Below are 19,602 nucleotides of genomic sequence, written 5' to 3'. Positions count from 1 at the left end.
CTGTCTCATTACACACGTGTAAACGTAGAACAGCTTTATAACCTAGTTGGTTCACAACATGTTGGTCCAGGAAACTGTCACCAAAATGTTCTGCAAATTTATCCTACGCTGCTTTTGGCAATATAATTTGTCCAGTTTCAAAATGAGAATCAAGCAATTTGATAGATTTTTTTTTTTAAAAGCAAAACAGGTAGTTGTGAAAAAGAATCGAACAGGCAATGCATCAAATGAGCCGAGCTTCCTGTAAAATCCTGTAATTCTAAATTACTTTTTTATAAAGAATGCTTGTGGGCTGGGGATGGGAACACAAGTCATGACAAATGCAAGCCTTATTTTCTTTTCTGTGCATCAAATGGACTGCAAGTCATTAACAATACAAGTTAACAGCCAAGTTCTTTATTGATACGGAGGCCAGTAACAATACATTGTGTAGAATTCTGCCTTTATTGGCGAAATAAAAATCAAAGCAAATGACAGTATTTTCTTCTAATTAATATCATTCCTGTATTCAGTTTCAGAACAAAATCTTTGACGAAAGATGGCCTTTATATTTTAAAAAATTAGAAATGAATTCCTTTCATAATGCTCAATTCTATGGTCTAATGAGCATAATTCTGCCATCCAACTTTCAGTTTTACTAGATCAAAAAGTAAATACGATTAAGGAAACATGCAACACAACTACCAGTGAAGTATAAATGAAAAGTGATCAATTCAACATGCCATTCTATAGTCTTACTACTTTTAAAAATTATTCCTGTGTATCGACTGCACTGTCACCAAAGAGTTGGCAGTTCTGTTTAAATTTTAGGTAACCAGCTTTGTACTCAAAAAGGTGCTAAATGCTGGTACATTTATAAAAATGGTTTTAACAGAGTCTTATTGGGGTTAACAGTAATTTGTTTTATATCAGACAAGAATTTCTATACTGGTACACCGTAAAGTCTACACTGAGCAATATAATCTCTACTTTCATCAAGAGCAATAGGTTTTTCACAGTCACGCATTATATAAAGCTGAGAGAATGCCAAATTGACTAACCGAATATTTTTCAGATACTTTTATATGAATTACAAACTGGGGCCAGACTTTGTATTTTTGAAACGAACGTACGTTACCGTGAATTTCACACAACTCAAATATCCTAATCATGTCATTCACCCATTACTTAGCTACAAAAGATACAAAGACAACTGAGCTGTTAAAAATAAATGGGAAAAGACTCCGTATAAGCAGCAGAGAAAATAAAAATGGAAGAAACAGACTTAATTGTAGATATTTAGTCCACTTAGATATTTAGTCCACTTTAAAACTACTAGAAAAGACTCTTCCACAAGAATTCTTGGAACAAAAACAACCATCACTTTAATGTTAATTCCAGTTCATTTTCAAAATCTACATTTAAAACACAGAAAATGGAAAGTGAGGTGCTAATGCTAAATGCAGAAAAGCTTGGTAACAAATTTAAAAATGAAGTTACTAGCTCCCATTATTTTCTGCTTCTGAAACTAATTGTCTAGACTTAGAAGACTGATGTAGATTTTTAAAAAAAATCAAAACTTCTGCAGTTATGAAGGTCTGGTAGTCTTGACGTGCATCAGAAGATAAACATTCATACACAAAACTAGACAATCAAATTGAATATTAAACAATGGCATACAAAATATTTTAACAAAACCTCAAAAATGATTCTTCTGATTTTTTTTTTCATACGGAGAGCACAGACACAAACTGTCAGTATACAACACTTCGAAAAACAGATTGCTGCAAACTCAATTTATGAATTCAATTTCTGAACAGGTTAAGGCATTTCGTAACAATCTACCCCAATAGGTTTACACTTCTTGCCACCACAGAATGCATTACAAAGTTATGCAGGTTGGCTAAAAGAATTTGTGGCTGAAATAATTTTGTGGGGGTACATCAGCAGTCAACTAGATATTTAGACAAAATATCTAGCTACCAAATTGTTATAGTTTCTATCCTGGCCTCATGAAAGTATTTTCTTTAGATGAGCAGTCATTTTAAAGTAGCTATTTGATGCTAATTTCCACTATGCTAATGTTGATGAACACCGTACAACTAAAGACACAATACAAGTTAAAATCAACATAAAAGGTCCATTTTATTCCATTAAGCATGAGTGGAATTTAAACAGAGCCTGCCACTCTTCACATGTCCTGAGCTCGAGGGTCAAAGAGAGGAGTTAGGATATTGTCTTCAGTTGTTTCTTCTATTGGTGTGGTGGGCTGTGGCTTCGGTTTCTTAAAAAGGGAGGGCAAGTTTTTGATATGCACCTCTTTTTTGAACTTCTGCCCAAGTGGCTTCTGAATAAGACAGGAAAAAATATTATTTGAATAAAGAATATTTAAAGAAATGGTTGAAGATTAATTTTGTAAAATCTATTGAAAGCAATATGCAAAGTGCGGGATGCAGAATATAACTGCAATTAGGTATAGAGGTGATAAATTAACATACCCTCAAAAAGGAACTAAAAAAAAACATAATTACCCCAAACCATGAAAACAGGTTTTAGTCAAAACTATACATTAAAAACCATGGAGTGAATTCTCTATTTGGGAGACAAAGTGCTGACGCCAGGACTGAACTGCGAGTGTTCTACATAGACGAAAGCGGTGCCAGTCCCGGAGCAATTCAGATCCTGTTAATGGGCTAGCACCAGCACCATGTGGAAATCGTGCAATTCCAATGCTTGCCGACCATCATCCCAGCCAAGATATAAGAACATAAGAACTTGGAGCAGGAGTAGGCCATCTGGCCCTTCGAGCCTGCTCCGCCATTCAATGAGATCATGGCTAATCTTTTGTGGACTCAGCTCCACTTTCCGGCCCGAACACCATAACCCTTAATCCCTTTATTCTTCAAATAACTATCTATCTTTATCTTAAAAACATTTAATGAAGGAGCCTCTACTGCTTCACTGGGCAAGGAATTCCATAGATTCACAACCTTTGGGTGAAGAAGTTCCTCCTAAACTCAGTGCTAAATCTACTTCCCCTTATTTTGAGGCTATGCTCCCTAGTTCTGCTTTCACCCGCCAGCGGAAACAACCTGCCCGCAACTATCCTATCTAGTCCCTTCATAATTTTATATCGTTCTGTAAGATCCCCCCCCATCCTTCTAAATTCCAATGAGTGCAGTCTACTCAACCTCTCCTCGTAATCCAACCCCTTGAGCTCAGGGATTAACCTAGTGAATCTCCTCTGCACACCCTCCAGTGCCAGTACGTCCTTTCTCAGGTAAGACGACCAAAACTGAACACACTACTCCAGGTGTGGCCTCACTAACACCTTATACAATTGTAGCATAACCTCCCTAGTCTTAAACTGCATCCCTCGAGCATTGAAGGACAAAACTCCATTCGCCTTCTTAATCACCTGTTGCACCTGTAAACCAACTTTTTGTGACTCGTGCACTAGCACACACAGGTCTCTCTGCACAACAGCATGTTTTAATATTTTATCATTTCAATAATAATCCCTTTTGCTGTTATTCCTACCAAAATGGAAAACCTCACATTTGTCAACATTGTATTCCATCTGCCAGACCCTAGCCCATTCACTTAGCCTATCCAAATCCTCTGCAGACTTCCAGTATCCTCTGCACTTTTTGCTTTACCACTCATCTTAGTGTCGTCTGCAAACTTGGACACAGTGCCCTTGGTCCCCAACTCCAAATCATCTATGTAAATTGTGAACAGTTGTGGGCCCAACGCTGATCCCTGAGGGACACCACTAGCTACTGATTGCCAACCAGAGAAACACCCATTAATCCCCACTCTTTGCTTTCTATTAATTAACCAATCCTCTATCCATGCTACTACTTTCCCCTTCATGCCATGCACTTTTATCTTATGCAGCAACCTTTTGTGTGGCACCTTGTCAAAGGCTTTCTGGAAATCCAGATATACCACATCCATTGGCTCCCCGTTATCTACCGCACTGTTAATGTCCTCAAAAAATTCCACTAAATTAGTTAGGCACGACCTGCCCTTTATGAACCCATGCTGTGTCTGCCCAATTGGACAATTTCCATCCAGATGCCTCGCTATTTCTTCCTTGATGATAGATTCATGCATCTTCCCTACGACCGAAGTTAAGCTCACTGGCCTATAATTACCCGCTTTCTGCCTACCTCCTTTTTTAAACAGTGGTGTCACGTTTGCTAATTTCCAATCCGCCGGGCCCACCCCAGAGTCTAGTGAATGTTGGTAAATTATCACTAGTGCATTTGCAATTTCCCTAGCCATCTCTTTTAGCACTCTGGGATGCATTCCATCAGGTCCAGGAGACTTGTCTACCTTTAGCCCCATTAGCTTGCCCATCACTACCTCCTGAGGAATAACAATCATCTCCAGGTCCTCACCTGTCATAGCCTCATATCCATCAGTCACTGGCATGTTATTTGTGTCTTCCAATGTGAAGACCGACCCAAAAAACCTGTTCAGTTCCTCAGCCATTTCCTCATCTCCCATTATTAATCTATCTTACTCTTCCTTATAGCTTTTTTAGTAGCTTTCTGTTGCCCTCTAAAGATTTCCCAGTCCTCTAGTCTCCCACTGATCTTTGCTACTTTGTATGTTTTTTCCTTCAATTTGATACTCTCCCTTATTTCCTTAGATATCCACGGTCGATTTTCCCTCTTTTTACCATCTTCCTTTTTGTTGGTATAAACCTTTGCTGAGCACTGTGAAAAATCACTTGGAAGGTTCTCCACTGTTCCTCAACTGTTTCACCATAAAGTCTTTGCTCCCAGTCTACCTTTGCTAGTTCTTCTCTCATCCCATTGTAATCTCCTTTGTTTAAGCACAAAACACTAGTGCTTGATTTTACCTTCTCACCCTCCATCTGTATTTTAAATTCCACCATATTGTGATCGCTCCTTCCGAGAGGATCCCTAACTATGAGATCCTGAATCAATCCTGCCTCATTACACAGGACCAGATCTAGGACCGCTTGTTCCCTCGTAGGTTCCATTACATACTGTTCTAGGAAACTATCGTGGATACATTCTATAAACTCCTCCTCAAGACTGCCTTGACCGACCTGGTTAAACCAATCGACATGTACATTAAAATCCCCCATGATAACTGCTGTACCATTTCTACATGCATCCGTTATTTCTTTGTTTATTGCCTGCCCCACCATAATGTTACTATTTGGTGGCCTATAGACTACTCCTATCAGTGACTTTTTCGCCTTACAATTCCTGACTTCCACCCAAATGGATTCAACCTTATCTTCCATAGCACCGATGTCATCCCTTACTGTTGCCCGGATGTCATCCTTAAATAACAGAGCTACACCACCTCCCTTACCATCCACTCTGTCCTTCCGAATAGTTTGATACCCTCGGATATTTAACTCCCAGTCGTGACCATCCTTTAACCATGTTTCAGTAATGGCCATTAAATCATAGTCATTCACGATGATTTGCGCCATCAACTCATTTACCTTATTCCGAATACTACGTGCAATCAGGTAAAGTACACTTATGTTGGCTTTTTTACCTCTGTTCTGAATCTTAACAGCTCGATCAGTAAACTCCAAGTTATATTTCCTCTTAACCTTTCTCCTAATTTTCCTTGTCGTTGAACCCATATCTTCATGTAACAACCTGCCGCGTCGCTTACCATTAATGTTTTCACTTCCCGTTTTATTCCTTTTAGTATTCCTGGTCCTATTCACTGAGCGCCCCTCAGTCACTGTACCTTGTACTGTCGCCCTTTTTGATTTTTGACTATGGCTTCTCTGCCTTACACTTTCCCCCTTACTGACTATTGTTTCTGTCCCTGTTTTACTACCTTCCAACTTCCTGCATCGGTTCCCACCCCCCTGCCACATTAGTTTAAACTCTCCCCAACAGCTCTAGCAAATAACCCCCCTAGGACATCGGTTCCAGTCCTGCCCAGGTGCAGACCGTCCGGTTTGTACTGGTCCCACCTCCCCAGAACTAGTTCCAATGTCCCAGGAATTTGAATCCCTCCCTCTTGCACCATCTCTTGAGACACGCATTCATCCTCTCTATCCTGACATTCCTACTCTGACTAGCTCGTGGCACTGGTAGCAATCCTGAGATTACTACCTTTGAGGTCCTACTTTTTAGTTCAACTCCTAACTCCCTAATTCAGCTTGTAGGACCTCGTCCCGTTTTTTACCTGTATCGTTGGTGCCTATGTGCACCACGACAGCTGGCTGTTCACCCTCCTCCCCCCCGACCCCCAGAATGTCCTGCAGCCACTCCGAGACATGAACCTGGCTGCTGCTGCCTTCCCCTGATGAGCCATCTCCCTCAACAGTATCCAAAGCGGTATATCTGTTTTGCAGGGAGATGACCGCAGAGGACACCTGCACTGCCTTCCTACTCTTGCTCTGTCTTTTCGTCATCCATTTACTATCTCCCTCAGTACCTTTCACCTGCGGTGTGACCAGCTCGCTAAACGTGCTCTCCACGACGTCCTCAGCATCGCGGACGCTCCAAAGTGAGTCCATCCGCAGCTCCAGAGCCGTCAAGCGGTCTAACAGGAGCTGCAACTGGACACACTTCTTGCACGTGAAGGAGCCAAGGACAGTGGACGTGTCCCTGAGCTCCCACATCGCACACGAGGAGCATGACACGGGTCTGAGATATCCTGCCATGTCTTAAACCTTCGGTTAACTTCAACAATTACAATTTCCCCCCCCAAAATAAATAAATAAATAACGAAGAAAAAAATAAATAAATATACCAGTGAAAAGAAAAAGAAAACAGAAACACTACTTACCAGGGATAAAAAGCACACTCCCCCCCGCCCCCCCGCCAAGCTTCGAATTCCCACCTAGATTCAAATTCCCAAACTCACTCTTGGTTCTGTCTCACTCTGGCTGTCTTCTCTCTGGCTCACTGGGAGTGAGTTTACAAGATGGCGGCACTGGTTGCGCTGGAGCATGCCCATCCCGTTGATGGATCGACTGGGCCAGAGGGTAGTGAGGGGAGAACCACTCATACAACCCGTGGCGCTAAGTTCCCAGTGGGCAATGAGCAGTGTGCGCAGCAGCATGGCTGCTTTGCAGGCTGTGGCAATCCATGCCTGCTACCCCGACCCCCCCCCCCCCCCCCCCCCAAAAAACTCCTGTTGCTCTGGCAGACACCTCCAGGCAACGGCACAAATATCAGCACATGATAGCGATGTTGTACACTGTTTGTAACCCCCCCCCAGCAGCCATGGCGCCTGTTTCCGGATTTGAAATACCACAAATGAACCTCGCCTTTGGTAAATCCTCCTGCTGGAGGTGGAGCATCGCAGAAGGCCCGGAAAATGCAGTGTTGGGCACATTAATGATATGTCAATGGTCTTTGCTGTACAATTTGCATGCCCACGCCAGTGCAGAACACATTCATGCCCGGGCCGGAGAGTCGGCGCATACCCCGACCGCCGATTTTCCGCGCTGCGGAGGTGGGTGCAGGGGGGTAGTAGAGAGTTTCGGGTGGAAATTTAAGAACTTAATTGATGCATTGATAGCTGAAAACAAGGCAACCAATGGTGGAGCAATTAAAATTGGGTAGTTACAATTAGAGGAGCACATATCCAAGAGTTTGGGGATTGGAGGAGGTTACAGAGACAGGGAGACAAGACCATGGAGGGATTTAAAAATAACAGTGAGACTATTTAAAATAGAGGCATTGCTTGACTTCCGGTAGCGGCCATGTCCGAATAGGTCGCGCACACGGCAGCTCCCGCCGGGATCGGATTTTCGGGCCTTTAAACGGAACGGCAACAGCACTTTGGCGGTGATTCCCGGCGTGGTAAATGACGCTGGAGAGGATCCACCCCACTGCTGTATGGAGGGAACCAGGAGCGGGGCCGTTAAAAGAGTGATTGCGGGGAAGCGAGCGGAGCGGGGTCCGGGAGGACAAAATGGCGGCCGGTGCGGACCAAGCAGCATGGGCCCCAGTGGTCGAGAGAGCAGCAAGACTTTGAGAAGCTGCTTCGCAGAGCTGAAGACGGAGATGCTGGCCCCTATGAAGGCCTCCATGGAAAAGATGGTGGAGACTCAAAGGGTGCAGGAGAAGGCGATTAAAGAGGTGGAGAGGAAGGTATCTGACAATGAGGATGAGATCCTGGGCCTGGAGGTCAGAGTAGAGGCGCACGAGGCCCTACACAAGAGATGGCAGGGGAGACTGGATGACCTCGAATATACGTCTAGGAGTCACAACCTGCAGATTCTGGGCTTCCCTGAAGGTGCGGAGGGGGCGGAAGCGAGCACGTATGTGACTACAATGCTGGGGACGCGGAGGGGCGGGGGGGCCTTCCCGCAGTCCTTGGAACTGGAGCGGGGCGCATAGAGTCCTCGCGAGGAGCCTAGGGTGAACGAACCACCGAGTGCGATGGTGATAAGGTTCCACCGCTTCACAGACAGGGAGCGTGTCTTGCGTTGGGCAAAGAAGGAGGGAGTGGGAGAACGGCGAGATTCGCATATACCAGGACTTGGGAGCTGAACTGGCTAGGAGGCTTGCGGGATTCAACCGGGCTAAGGCGGTCCTCCACAGCAAAGGGGTGAGGTTCGGGCTCCTGCATCCGGCGAGGCTTTGGGTAACGTGCCAGGACAGGCACCATTACTTTGATACGCCGGACGAAGTGCACACATTTATTAAGCACACAAAGCTGGACTCGAACTAAGGGCAGCTGCACGTGGGTGAAATGCTCCGGCGGGGATGTGTAACCGTGTCTGGGTGGCTCTTGCCCTCTTACCCTGTGGGGAGGGGGGGGGCCCGAAGTTTGGAGCTAGAGGCGGGAGCTGCCGGGGTCAGCATGGGTCAACTGACTTACGGAAGCGTAATGGGGAGAAATCAGTGCTAAGCGGGTGCTTGGCAAGGGGGGGGGTGCTGCTTTGCTGACTGAAGGGGAGCCAACTGTTGGGGCCGGATGGAGAGTCGGGTTGGGGGGCCTCCGGCGGGAGGGCTGGAGCGAGCGGGGGGCACGGGCACGTGGCTGGCCGAAAAAGCGAGTGGGGGGGGTCGTCAATCTCCCGTCCAGGCTGATCACGTGGAATGTGAGGGGTCTGAACGGGCCGGTCAAGAGGGCCAGTGTGTTCTCGCATTTAACGGGGTTGAAGGTGGACGTGGCCATGCTACAGGAGACGCACTTAAAACTCGCTGACCAAACAAGGTTAAGGAGGAGATGGGTGGGCCAGGTGTTCCATTCGGGGCTAGACTCAAAGACCAGAGGGGTAGCAATTCTGGTTAGTAAGCGGGTGGCATTCGAGGCAGGGAGTATTATGGCGGACAAGTACATAATGGTGAATGGCAAGCTGCAGGGGGCCCGGGTGGAGTTAGTGAACGTTTATGCCCCGAACTGAGATGGTGCGGAATTCATGAGGCGCATGTTAGGTAAAATCCCAGACTTGGAGTCAAGTAACTTGGATCATGGGGGGGGGGGGACGACGACTTTAACACTGTCCTGGATCCGGCACTGGACCGGTTCTAAGTCCAGGTCGGGCAAGAGACCGGTGGCGGCCAGGGCCCTGTGGGGGTTCATGGATCAGACTGGGGGGGGGGGGGGCGTGAACCCGTGGAGATTCGCGCGGCCAAGGGCGAAGGAGTTCTCTGTTTTCTCCCATGTCCACAAAGTCTACTCGCGGATTGACTTTTTTGTGTTGAGCAGGGCGTTAATCCCGAAGGTGGAGGGGGTAGAGTATTCGGCCATTACGGTTTCGGACCATGCCCCGCACTGGGTGGACTTGCGCCTGGGAGCAGAGCGAGGGCAGCGCCCTCTCTGGAGACTGGATGTGGGGCTGCTGGCGGATGAAGAGGTGTGTGAGCGGATGAGGAGGAGCATTCAAAACTATGTGATAACAAATGACACAGGGGAGGTAACAGCAACAATGGTTTGGGAGGCTATGAAGGCGGTTATCAGAGGGGAGTTAATTTCTATTAGGTCCCTAAAAAGGGAGAGGGCGGAGAGGCTGGTGGGAGAGATACTTAGAGTGGACAGGAAGTACGCAGAGAGCCCCGAGGGGGGGCTGCTAAAGGAGCGCCAGAGATTGCGGCGGAGTTCGATTTGCTGACCACTGGGAAGGTGAAAGGGGCAGTCTACGGGTATGGGGAGAACGCAAGTAGGATGCTGGCGCACCAACTTCGCAGGAGAGAGGCGGCCAGGTAGATTGGGGGAGTGCGGGATAATCAAGGTAATACGGTGTTGGGCCCAGAGAAGATCAATGAAGTCTTCAAGGAGTTTTATTGCAAGCTGTACGAGTCAGAACCTCCGAGGGGAGGGGATGAAGCAATTTATGGATCAATTGAGGTTCCCCAGGGTGGACGAAGATCTGGTGGAGGGACCGGGGGCCCCGATTCAGTTGGAGGAGATAGTTAAGGGCCTAGCAAGTATGCAGTCGGGCAAGGCCCCGGGTCCGGATGGCTTCCCTGTAGAATTTTATAAGAAATTCTCGGAGCTACTGAGCCCACTCCTGCTAAGAACCTTTAACGAGGCAAAGGAGAGAGGGACCCTCCCCCCGACAGTGTCGCAGGCATTGGTCTTGCTCATTTTGAAGAGGGAGAAGGATCCGCTTCAATGTGGGTCCTCCAGGCCGATATCGCTCCTGAATGTGGATGCCAAACTGCTGGCAAAAATTTTGGCTACCGGAATAGAGGACTGCATCCTGGGAGTGATTGAGGAGGACCAAACGGGTTTCGTCAAGGGTAGGCAATTGAACATAAATATGAGGAGGCTCCTGAATATTATTATGATGCCCTCGGAAGGAGGGGACGCAGAAGTCGTGCCCCTAGACTGGTGCCTTTGCATGACGCCACCCCCTCCTCCATTACCCATTTCCTAATCATAGCCACATTAGCCGCCCAAAACGCTGATTGGAAAAACTTTAATAAAACATTTATTAAAAAAAAAGAAATGGTGCAAAGTTGAACAACAATTTACTTCAGCAAGGCATTGGGAGAGACGAGTAAATCTGCGGCATGTATTAGAGAGTTAATTATTTTTACTTCTTAAAATACATCATTGTGGAAGACAACTTTTTGAAAACACCATGTACTCAACTTACCCCAATGCAACCAGACAAGAGTTTCTTGAAGAGGTCCTTTCTCCTTTTGTCACCCATTTTATGAGATGATGGATTCAGAAGTTTTGTATCAAATTGATCCAAAGCATCTCCAGAGATTTGAGGAACCTGTTGCATCACCGTTTTCAAATCAGGATATCGTGGTCTCTACAAGTGTCATTCAAAACGAAAATGAGCATCTCTAGCACGCACAGATAAAGAAATCAATTCAGTACATCATGAGGATGCCCAAAATGTTCACAATACTATCAGTCTCTCCGCTCCAGTTATTATTTTACTTGCTCAATTTAGATGCACTGTGCACCATTTAGCATTATGCCCATAAAAGGACAGGCACCGATGTAAACATTCCCGAGTCTACAATTCTTACTGCTCGTCACAGCTGGGTTCGGTCCCGATGGTCCTTCTGAAGGAGCACATGGGCTGCTCATAGCCACCATGCAAGATGAACACGATGATTTAAATCTGCTGAAACAGCTTGTGTTCAAAATACCACTAATGGGAAAATAAACATACTTGAAATTCTGACTTAGAAAAGCAAGTTACTTTGACTATACACTGCAACAACTCAATTCTGCTTTGCTTTGGTAGTAAAGGTAGACTCCTGGTTTTTCAAATATGTTCAATGTTGCAAGTGATTTTGACAGTCACACAATTTACAGCTAAACCTATGCTAAGGAATTTGATTAGAATGGAGGATGGGTGCATGCAGGTACCTGCCCCCACTCTGAATTATTTTTGTATAATTCTACAGACGAAGAGGATCCAAAACCTCTGGCAAGCCGCAGTAGATGACACTCGGACATTGTGAGTTGGTTGCACCGTATTTCTAGTTTTACCCGGTACTCGATTCCCTTTCGGGAAGGAAGTTGCATAGCCCCCGTCAGACACACGCAGCACCAACCGGCGATTCCGAGCTGACGTGTCCCGAGGGTCTCAGCAGCTCGATCACCAGGGGACAAGGTGGGGAGGTAAGCCGCTAGAGGCCACTGGAGATTAAACCAGTGTTGTTTGTGTTATTCTACCACTCTTAGCCAACTGAGCTAATGGACCTTCGTGTTAAAGACCGTGTAATCAAGCACCCCCAGGATGTAAAAATAGGAAAAGATATGCATGCACAAAGACAGAACAGAATGGTGAACGCGAGAATGACTAATGATGGGCTCTGGACGAAAGGAGGCTGAAGGTTGAGTCTTCGGCGAAAATGTGGCTACAAGCATGGTCCAGTGAGAGAAGTACCAATAAGCTGCTGGAGGGGAGGGGGACACAAGATTGGAAGATAAAAATCCACCTGATCCAAGTTACAAGTGCCAGCCTCTATTCTGTGGTGGCACTCTCACCCGACTCAGATGGTCATGGCTTTAAAAGCCCAGCACCAAGGCATAGGTGCCTATCCAGGCAAGCACTTTAGTGTCTTACTGAGTAAGAGAAAATATTAAGCGCGATCTAACGTAATGTTTAAGTGTCATTTGCTGTGGGTTTTGCTGGGAGTTCCCCACTGATATCCAATGACACTTAAGTCACGTTTTTGGGCCTGGGGAGTTTCTCACCAGTTTAGCGCACACTTTTTTCCATCACTGGGGAGCTGAACTCAGAGATCAGACTGCCATTTTCAAAGGGTGCCCCAATCTCCAAGTGAGCTTGTGGGTCCCCCATACCCATGGCCGAACCCCATACCCCCCAAATGAGGACACCTCCTATAGGATCCCTGGGGCACCCCTCTTCAGGCCCCCTCCTTCCAGGACCCCACCACGTCACCCACCCCCAGCCTCCCAGAGCCCCTTCTTACCTGCCTTGTACTCCACCCCCCCCCAATCCCCCCCAAAAGGTCCCAGAGGCCCCTTCTTACCTGCCGCACCCTCCTTTCATGGGCATGGCCCTCCTCAGGACCAGACCCGTGGCAGTCCCACCTTGGCAATGCTCCTGCCAGCGCCGAGGTGTCAATTTGGCAGAGCCATGGTGCTCATGTTCCGGGGGAAGACCGGGGGCCACCCTGCCCTATCCCAGACCACCCAGGGGCCTTCGATGGCCTTGGGGACCCACCGGTTGCCATTCCGCCTGGTCCACATTGCTGTAGACCAGTACTGAATGGCACCAGACTGGGACCTCCCTGGGAGGCTGTTAGATGTTGGGAGGGCAATAGATCCTGGATTAGTACGCCATAGTAGGTTTATGGCCTACTAAAGTGAGTGCAGCTTGGTCCCGCCCATTGTAGGCAGGACTTGGGTAGATCTCGCGAGGCATAGTGGCTGAAGGGAAGCCCATGGGATGCTTCACCTGGCATCTACCGTGTGCTCCCAGTTGGGCGCGACATGGCCGGTAGATCACATCCATTACGTCAGGGATAGATCCCATGTGTGGTCAGAGGAGGAAAAGACCAATAGCAGCAAACAGAAACCTTTTATTTACAGGGGAGAGCAGACAAGCAAAAGGGACCTCACACCCTTAAAAAACATTTTTTTCAAAACTTTACTTTTAAAGATTTAAAGACTCTCGGCTCTGAAAATTTACAGAATTGCATAAACCAATGAGAAGTTCAGATTATTTTAAACTCGTTCATGGGATCGGAGTATCACTGGCAAGGATAGCATTTCTTGCCTATCCCCAATTGCCCTTGAACAGGTGGTGAGCCACCTTCTTGAACTGCTGCAGTTTGCGGTGCAGGAATGCTTACATGCTCTTTGGGAGCAAATTTCAGGATTAACCCAGTGACAGTGAAAGTACAGCAATATATTTCCAAGTCAGGGTGTCATGTGGCAGAGAAGAAAACTTGCAGGGATGCCTTTTGCACCAGCTCTACTTGTTCTTCCAGGTGGCAGAGGTTGCAACATTTGGTAGGATCTGTCAAGGAAGCCATGGCAAATTGTTGCAGTGCATCTTGTAGATGGTACACACTGCTGACACTGACCACCGAGGATGGAGGGAATGAATGCTTAAGGCGGTGGATGGAGCTCGCCAAACAAGCTGGATGCTTTGTCCTTGATGGTGTCGAGCATCAAATTTTGCTGAACCAGAACTCATCCAGGCAAGAAGAGTATTCCACCACACTCCTAATTTGTGCCTTGTAGATGGTATCTGTACTCATAATTCTGAACTCTTGAGCGTCTCCTAATTTTTAACTGCTTCACCATTGGTGGCTGTACCTTTAGCTGCCAAGGCCCAAGCTATGGAATTTCTTCTCTCCACCTCACTTTCTTTTCTTCAAGGCACTCCATGAAAACTACCTCTGACCATGCCTTTGGTCACCTGACCTAATATCTCACATGTCATGGGGCTGTTTAGCACAGGGCTAAATCGCTGGCTTTGAAAGCAGACCAAGGCAGGCCAGCAGCACGGTTCAATTCCCGTAACAGCCTCCCCGAACAGGCGCCGGAATGTGGCGACTAGGGGCTTTTCACAGTCACTTCATTTGAAGCCTACTTGTGACAATAAGCGATTTTCATTTCATTCATTTTGTTTTAAGGCTCCTGTGAAGCACCTTGGAATGTTGCAATATACTAAAGGGACTATACTAATACAAGTACTTGCTGCTTAAAACAGTAACCATTCCCATTTCACTCACCCTACATTTTTCACCATAATTAACAAAATGCAATCAGAGGATTAGAATCAACAATTTCTGCAATGCACTTTCCATTCATTAAACACTGCTTACCAGTGCCTCATAGATCATGAAAGCAAGATGGACCAATGCCGCAAGGCAGCCTTCATGTTGTCCGTGCATTTGCAGCCCTCGAAGCACACTCATGAAGAACCAACTGGCTGCGTCAGAATGCAGGGTCGCAGACAATACCTGAATACAAAGAATAATCCAATTTCACCATCAAGGTTCATAAAAAGAAAAGAAACATACAAATTTGGAGCAGAAGTAGGCCATTTAGCCCCTGGAGCCTGCTCCATCATTCAATAAGATAATGACTGATTGGACTTGTGGCCTCAACTCCACATTCCCACCTACCCCCAATTCCTTTGACTCCTCTGTTGGCCAAGACTCTATCTGCCCCTACCATAGAAATATTTAATGATCCTGCCTCCACCAGTCTCTGTGAAAGACAGTTGCAAAGACTCACGATCCACAAAAAAAGTTCTCCTTTTCAGCTTTAATGGGAGACCCTTATGTGTCTCCTAGTTCTGGTCTCTCTCAAGGTGAAACATCCTCACAGTATCCACCCTGCCAGGTTCCTTGAGGAGTACGTTGCAATAAGATCACCTCTCATTCTTCTGAACTCCAATGAATAGAGATCCAGTCTGCCCAACTTTTTCCCACATTCTCACTCCCGATCTGCCAATTTTTTGCCCACTCACTTAACCTAACTATATATCACTGCAGGCTCCTCAAGTCCTCTTCAGAAATTACTTTCCTACACATATTTGCGTCATCAGAAAATGTATCTTGCATACATTCTGCCGCTTCATCCAAGTCATTGATGTCATTGATATAAATTGTATAGTTGAAGCATCATCACTGATCCGTGCAGCACTCAACTGATCATATTTTGCCAACCGGAAAAATACCCCTTTGTGCCTGCTCTCTGCTTCCTATTAACTAGGCAATGCTAATATATTACTCGCTACACCAATAGCTTTTATTTTACATTGTAAATCTTTGATGTGGCATCTTTTCAATTGCCTTCTGCAAATCCAAGTACACTGCATCCACAGGTTCCCCTTTAGCCACGTTCCGTGTTACTTGCTTAAAGAACACCAAGAAATTAATAAAACATGATTTTCCTTTCACAAAGCTGTGATGACACACATATTTTCTAAGTGTCCTGCTATAATCTCCTTAAAGATTCCAGCATTTTCCCTTTGACTGGTTTTAAGGTAACTGGCCTGACGTTTTTGTTCCGTCTCCCTCTATGACTCGCATCACTATTTTCCAATCCATAAGACCATAAGAAATAAGAACCGTAGTAGCCCATTAAGCCCCTCAAGCCTGCTCCGCCATTCAATAGGATCATGGCTGATCCGACATTCCTCCCATCCACTTTCTTGCCCTTTCCTCATAACCCTCGATTCCGTTACTGGTCAAGAAACTGTCAATCTCAGCCTTAAATATACACTATATGGAGATGCCGACGTTGGACTGGGGTGAGCACAGTAAGAAGTCTTACAACATCAGGTTAAAGTCCAACAGGTTTGTTTCGAATCACTAGCTTTCGGAGCACTGCTCCTTGTTTCACCTGAGGAAGGAGCAGCGCTCCGAAAGCTAGTGACATCGAAACAAACCTGTTGGACTTTAACCTGGTGTTGTAAGACTTCGTACTGTGCTCACCCCAGTCCAACGCCAGCATCTCCACATCATGGCTTACATAAATATACACAAGGGCTCTGCCCCCACAGCTCTCTGTGGCAAGGAGTTCCAAAGTCTCACAACCCTTTGAGCAAAGAAACTCCTCATCTCAGTTTTAAGCTGGCACCCTTTCATTCTGAGACTATGCCCGCTCATCCTAGACTCTCCCATGAGGGTAAACATCCTTTCAGCATTTACCCTGTCAAGCCCATTAAGAATCCTATTTGTTTCAATGAAATCACCTCTCATTCTTCTAAATTCCAATGAGTAGAATCCCAACCTGTTTAACCTTTGCTCACAAGACAATCCCTCGATACTGGGGATCATCCTAGTGAACCTTCTCTAAACTGCCTGCAATGAAATAATATCTTTCCTTAAATAAGGGGACCAAAACTGCTCGCAGTACACGAGATGTGGTCTCACCAGTACCTTTTCCAGTTGCAGCAAAACATCCCTACTCTTATACTCGAAATAAAGGCCAACACTCCATCAGCCTTTGATTAACTGCTACATCCGATGCTAGCTTCCTGTATTTCGTCCACAAGTACCCCAAGTGCATTCGTGTTGCAGCATTCTGCAGTTTTTTTCCATTTAATATTGCTGTTCTTTTGTTCTCCCTTCCAAAATTAACTTCACATTTTCCCATATTATACTCCATTTTCAACTTTTTGCCCACTTACTTAACCTATCAATAAGTCTTTGCAAACTGTAGCCGGCTCACAACTTGCCTTTCCACCTATTTTAGGGTTGCCTGCAAATTTAGCTACAGTACATTTGCTTCCTTCCTCCAGGTCATGAACATGTACTGTAAATAGTTGCTGATCCCTCTGGAACCTCACTGGTTACAGGTCGCCAACCTGAAAATGAACCTCTTACTCCCCACTCAGTGTTTCCTGCCTATTAGCCAATTCTCTATCCGTGCCAATATATTACCTCCAACACCATGGTCACTTATCTTATGACGTAACGTTTTGTGAAGTACTTTGTCGAACGCCTTCTAGAAGTCTAAATACAACACATCTACTGGTTCCCCTCAAACCACCCTGGTTGAGACTTCCTCGAAAAACCAATAAATTAGTCAGACATTATTTCCTTTTCATGAAGCCACGTTGACTCTGCTCAATTAGATTATGATTTTCCAAATGTATTGCTATTACTTCCTTAATAACTGATTCCAACATTTTTCCAACAATAGATGTTGGGCTAATTGGCGCATGGTTACCTGCTTTTTGCCTCCCTCCCTTTTTGATAGGTGTGCCGCATGGCAGTTTTCCAATCCTCCTGTACTTCTCCAAAATCCAAGAATCTTTGGAAAATTACAACCAATACATCTTCTCTCGCTGTAGCTACGTCTTTTAGGATCCTGGGATGCAGGCAATCAGGGTCAGCGGGCCTCTCACCTTCGGCCCCATTAGTTTGTCTAATACTACTTCTCTAGTGATGATATTTAATTCCTCCCGATATTCTTCAGGATTAATTGGATGTTCGAAGTATCTTCCACTGTAAAGACTGATGCAATCTGCCATTTCCTTGTTCCCCATAACAATCTCCCCAGATTCATTTTCTGAGGGGCCAATGTTCACTTTGATCCCGCTCTTCCTTTTTATATATTTAAAGATGCTCTTATTGTCAGTTTTTATATTCAAAGAACAACAAAGAACAAAGAAAAGTACAGCACAGGAACAGGTCCTTTGGCCCTCCAAGCCTGCGCCGGCCATGCTGCCCGTCTAACCTAAAATCTTCTACACTTCCGGGATATGTATCCCTCTATTTCTATCCTATTTATGCATTTGTCAAAACACCCCTCAAACGTCACTATTGTACCTGCTTCCACCACCACCTCCGATAGCACGTTCCAGGCACCCACTACCCAGTGTAAAAAAACTTCCCTCACACATCTCTAAACTTTGCCCATCGCACATTAAACCTATGTCCCCTAGAAATTAACTCTTCCAGTCGAGGCAGTCATCCTTCACAGCACCTCGTTCCACAATCCCTTCTCCATTGTCACTTGTCATTGTGGGCGGCTGGACACACTGTGGAGCATCCGCGAGTCGGAGAGCATCGTGGATAGCACGTATAGAGAGGTGGTCACACCGCGGGCTCAGACTCCGTAGGCAGGAAGGGAATGGGTGACCACCAGACAGAGCAAGAGCGCGAGGCAGGTAGTGAAGGAATGTCCTGTGGCCATTCCCCTCAACAGTATCCAAAGCGGTATATCTGTTCTGCAGAGGAATGGCCTCTCAGGGGAAAACAGCAACAGCCAAACTCGTGGCACCCTGGTTGGTTCTGCTGCAGAGGGGAGGGGTGATAAGTGTGACTGTGCAATAGTTATAGGGTATTCAATTGTAAGGGGAATAGACAGGCGTTTCTGTGGCCGCAAACGAGACTCCAGGATGGTATGTTGCCTCCCTGGTGCGAGGGGCAAGGATGTCTCGGAGCGGGTACAGGACATTCTGGAGGGGAGGGTGAACAGCCTGTGGTCGTGGTACACATCGGTACAAACGACATAAAGAAAAAAATGGATGAGGTCCTAAAAGCAGAATACAGGGAGCTAGGAAGGAAGTTAAGAAATCAGACCTCGAAGGTAGTGAACTCAGGATTACTACCGGTCCCACGTGCTAGTCAGAGTAGAAACGACAGGATATATAGGATGACTACGTGGCTGAAGGGATGGTGTCAGGGCAATGGGACCGGTTCTGGGGGAGGTGGGACCTGCACAAACTGGACAGGTTACACCTGGGCAGGACTGGAACTGATGTCCTAGTGGGGCTATTTGCTACAGCGGCTGGGGAGTGTTTAAATTAATGTGGCAGGGGGATGGGAACCGATACAGGAAGTCGGAAAGGTAATAAAACAGGGACAGAAACAAAAGGCAGTAAGGGGGAAAGTGTAAGGCAGAGAAGCCACAGTCAAAAATCAAAAAGGGCAACAGTACAAGATACAGTGACTGAGGGGAGTTCAGTGAATAGGCCCAGTAATACTAAAAGGAATAAAACAGGAACTAAAAACATGAATGGAAAGCGACTCGGCAGGTGGTTACATGAAGATATGGGTTCAACGACAAGGAAAATTAGGAGAAAAGTTAAGAGGAAAAATAACTTGGTTACTGATCAAGGTGTTAAGATTCAAAACAGATGTATAAAAGCCAACAGAAGTGTACTTTACCTGAATGCTCGTAGTATTCGGAATAAGGTAAATGAGGTGATGGCGCAAATCATCGTGAATGACTATA

At 46.0% G+C, this 19,602-nt stretch overlaps 1 protein-coding gene across 4 annotated transcripts in view; it reads right to left on the bottom strand.

Moving 5' to 3' along the window:
* Positions 1-380: 380 nt before the first annotated feature.
* The window catches only part of xpo5 (exportin 5), a 214,098-nt gene continuing 194,876 nt past the window's right edge, over positions 381-19,602 (bottom strand). For all 4 annotated transcript variants that reach the window (XM_072511332.1, XM_072511324.1, XM_072511353.1 and 1 more), the window contains exons 30-32: positions 14,730-14,867; positions 11,057-11,221; positions 381-2,326 (exon numbers count right to left, since the gene is read on the bottom strand). In XM_072511332.1, coding sequence (XP_072367433.1) covers positions 2,171-2,326; positions 11,057-11,221; positions 14,730-14,867 — 459 coding nt within the window. In that variant the 3' untranslated portion in view covers positions 381-2,170. The remainder of the gene's footprint in view (positions 2,327-11,056; positions 11,222-14,729; positions 14,868-19,602) is intronic.

This window comes from Scyliorhinus torazame, chromosome 1 (assembly GCF_047496885.1).
Source record: "Scyliorhinus torazame isolate Kashiwa2021f chromosome 1, sScyTor2.1, whole genome shotgun sequence".
NCBI lineage: Eukaryota > Metazoa > Chordata > Chondrichthyes > Carcharhiniformes > Scyliorhinidae > Scyliorhinus > Scyliorhinus torazame.
Note: the sequence above shows the minus strand (reverse complement) of the source record. Positions and strands in the feature narration are given on the sequence as shown.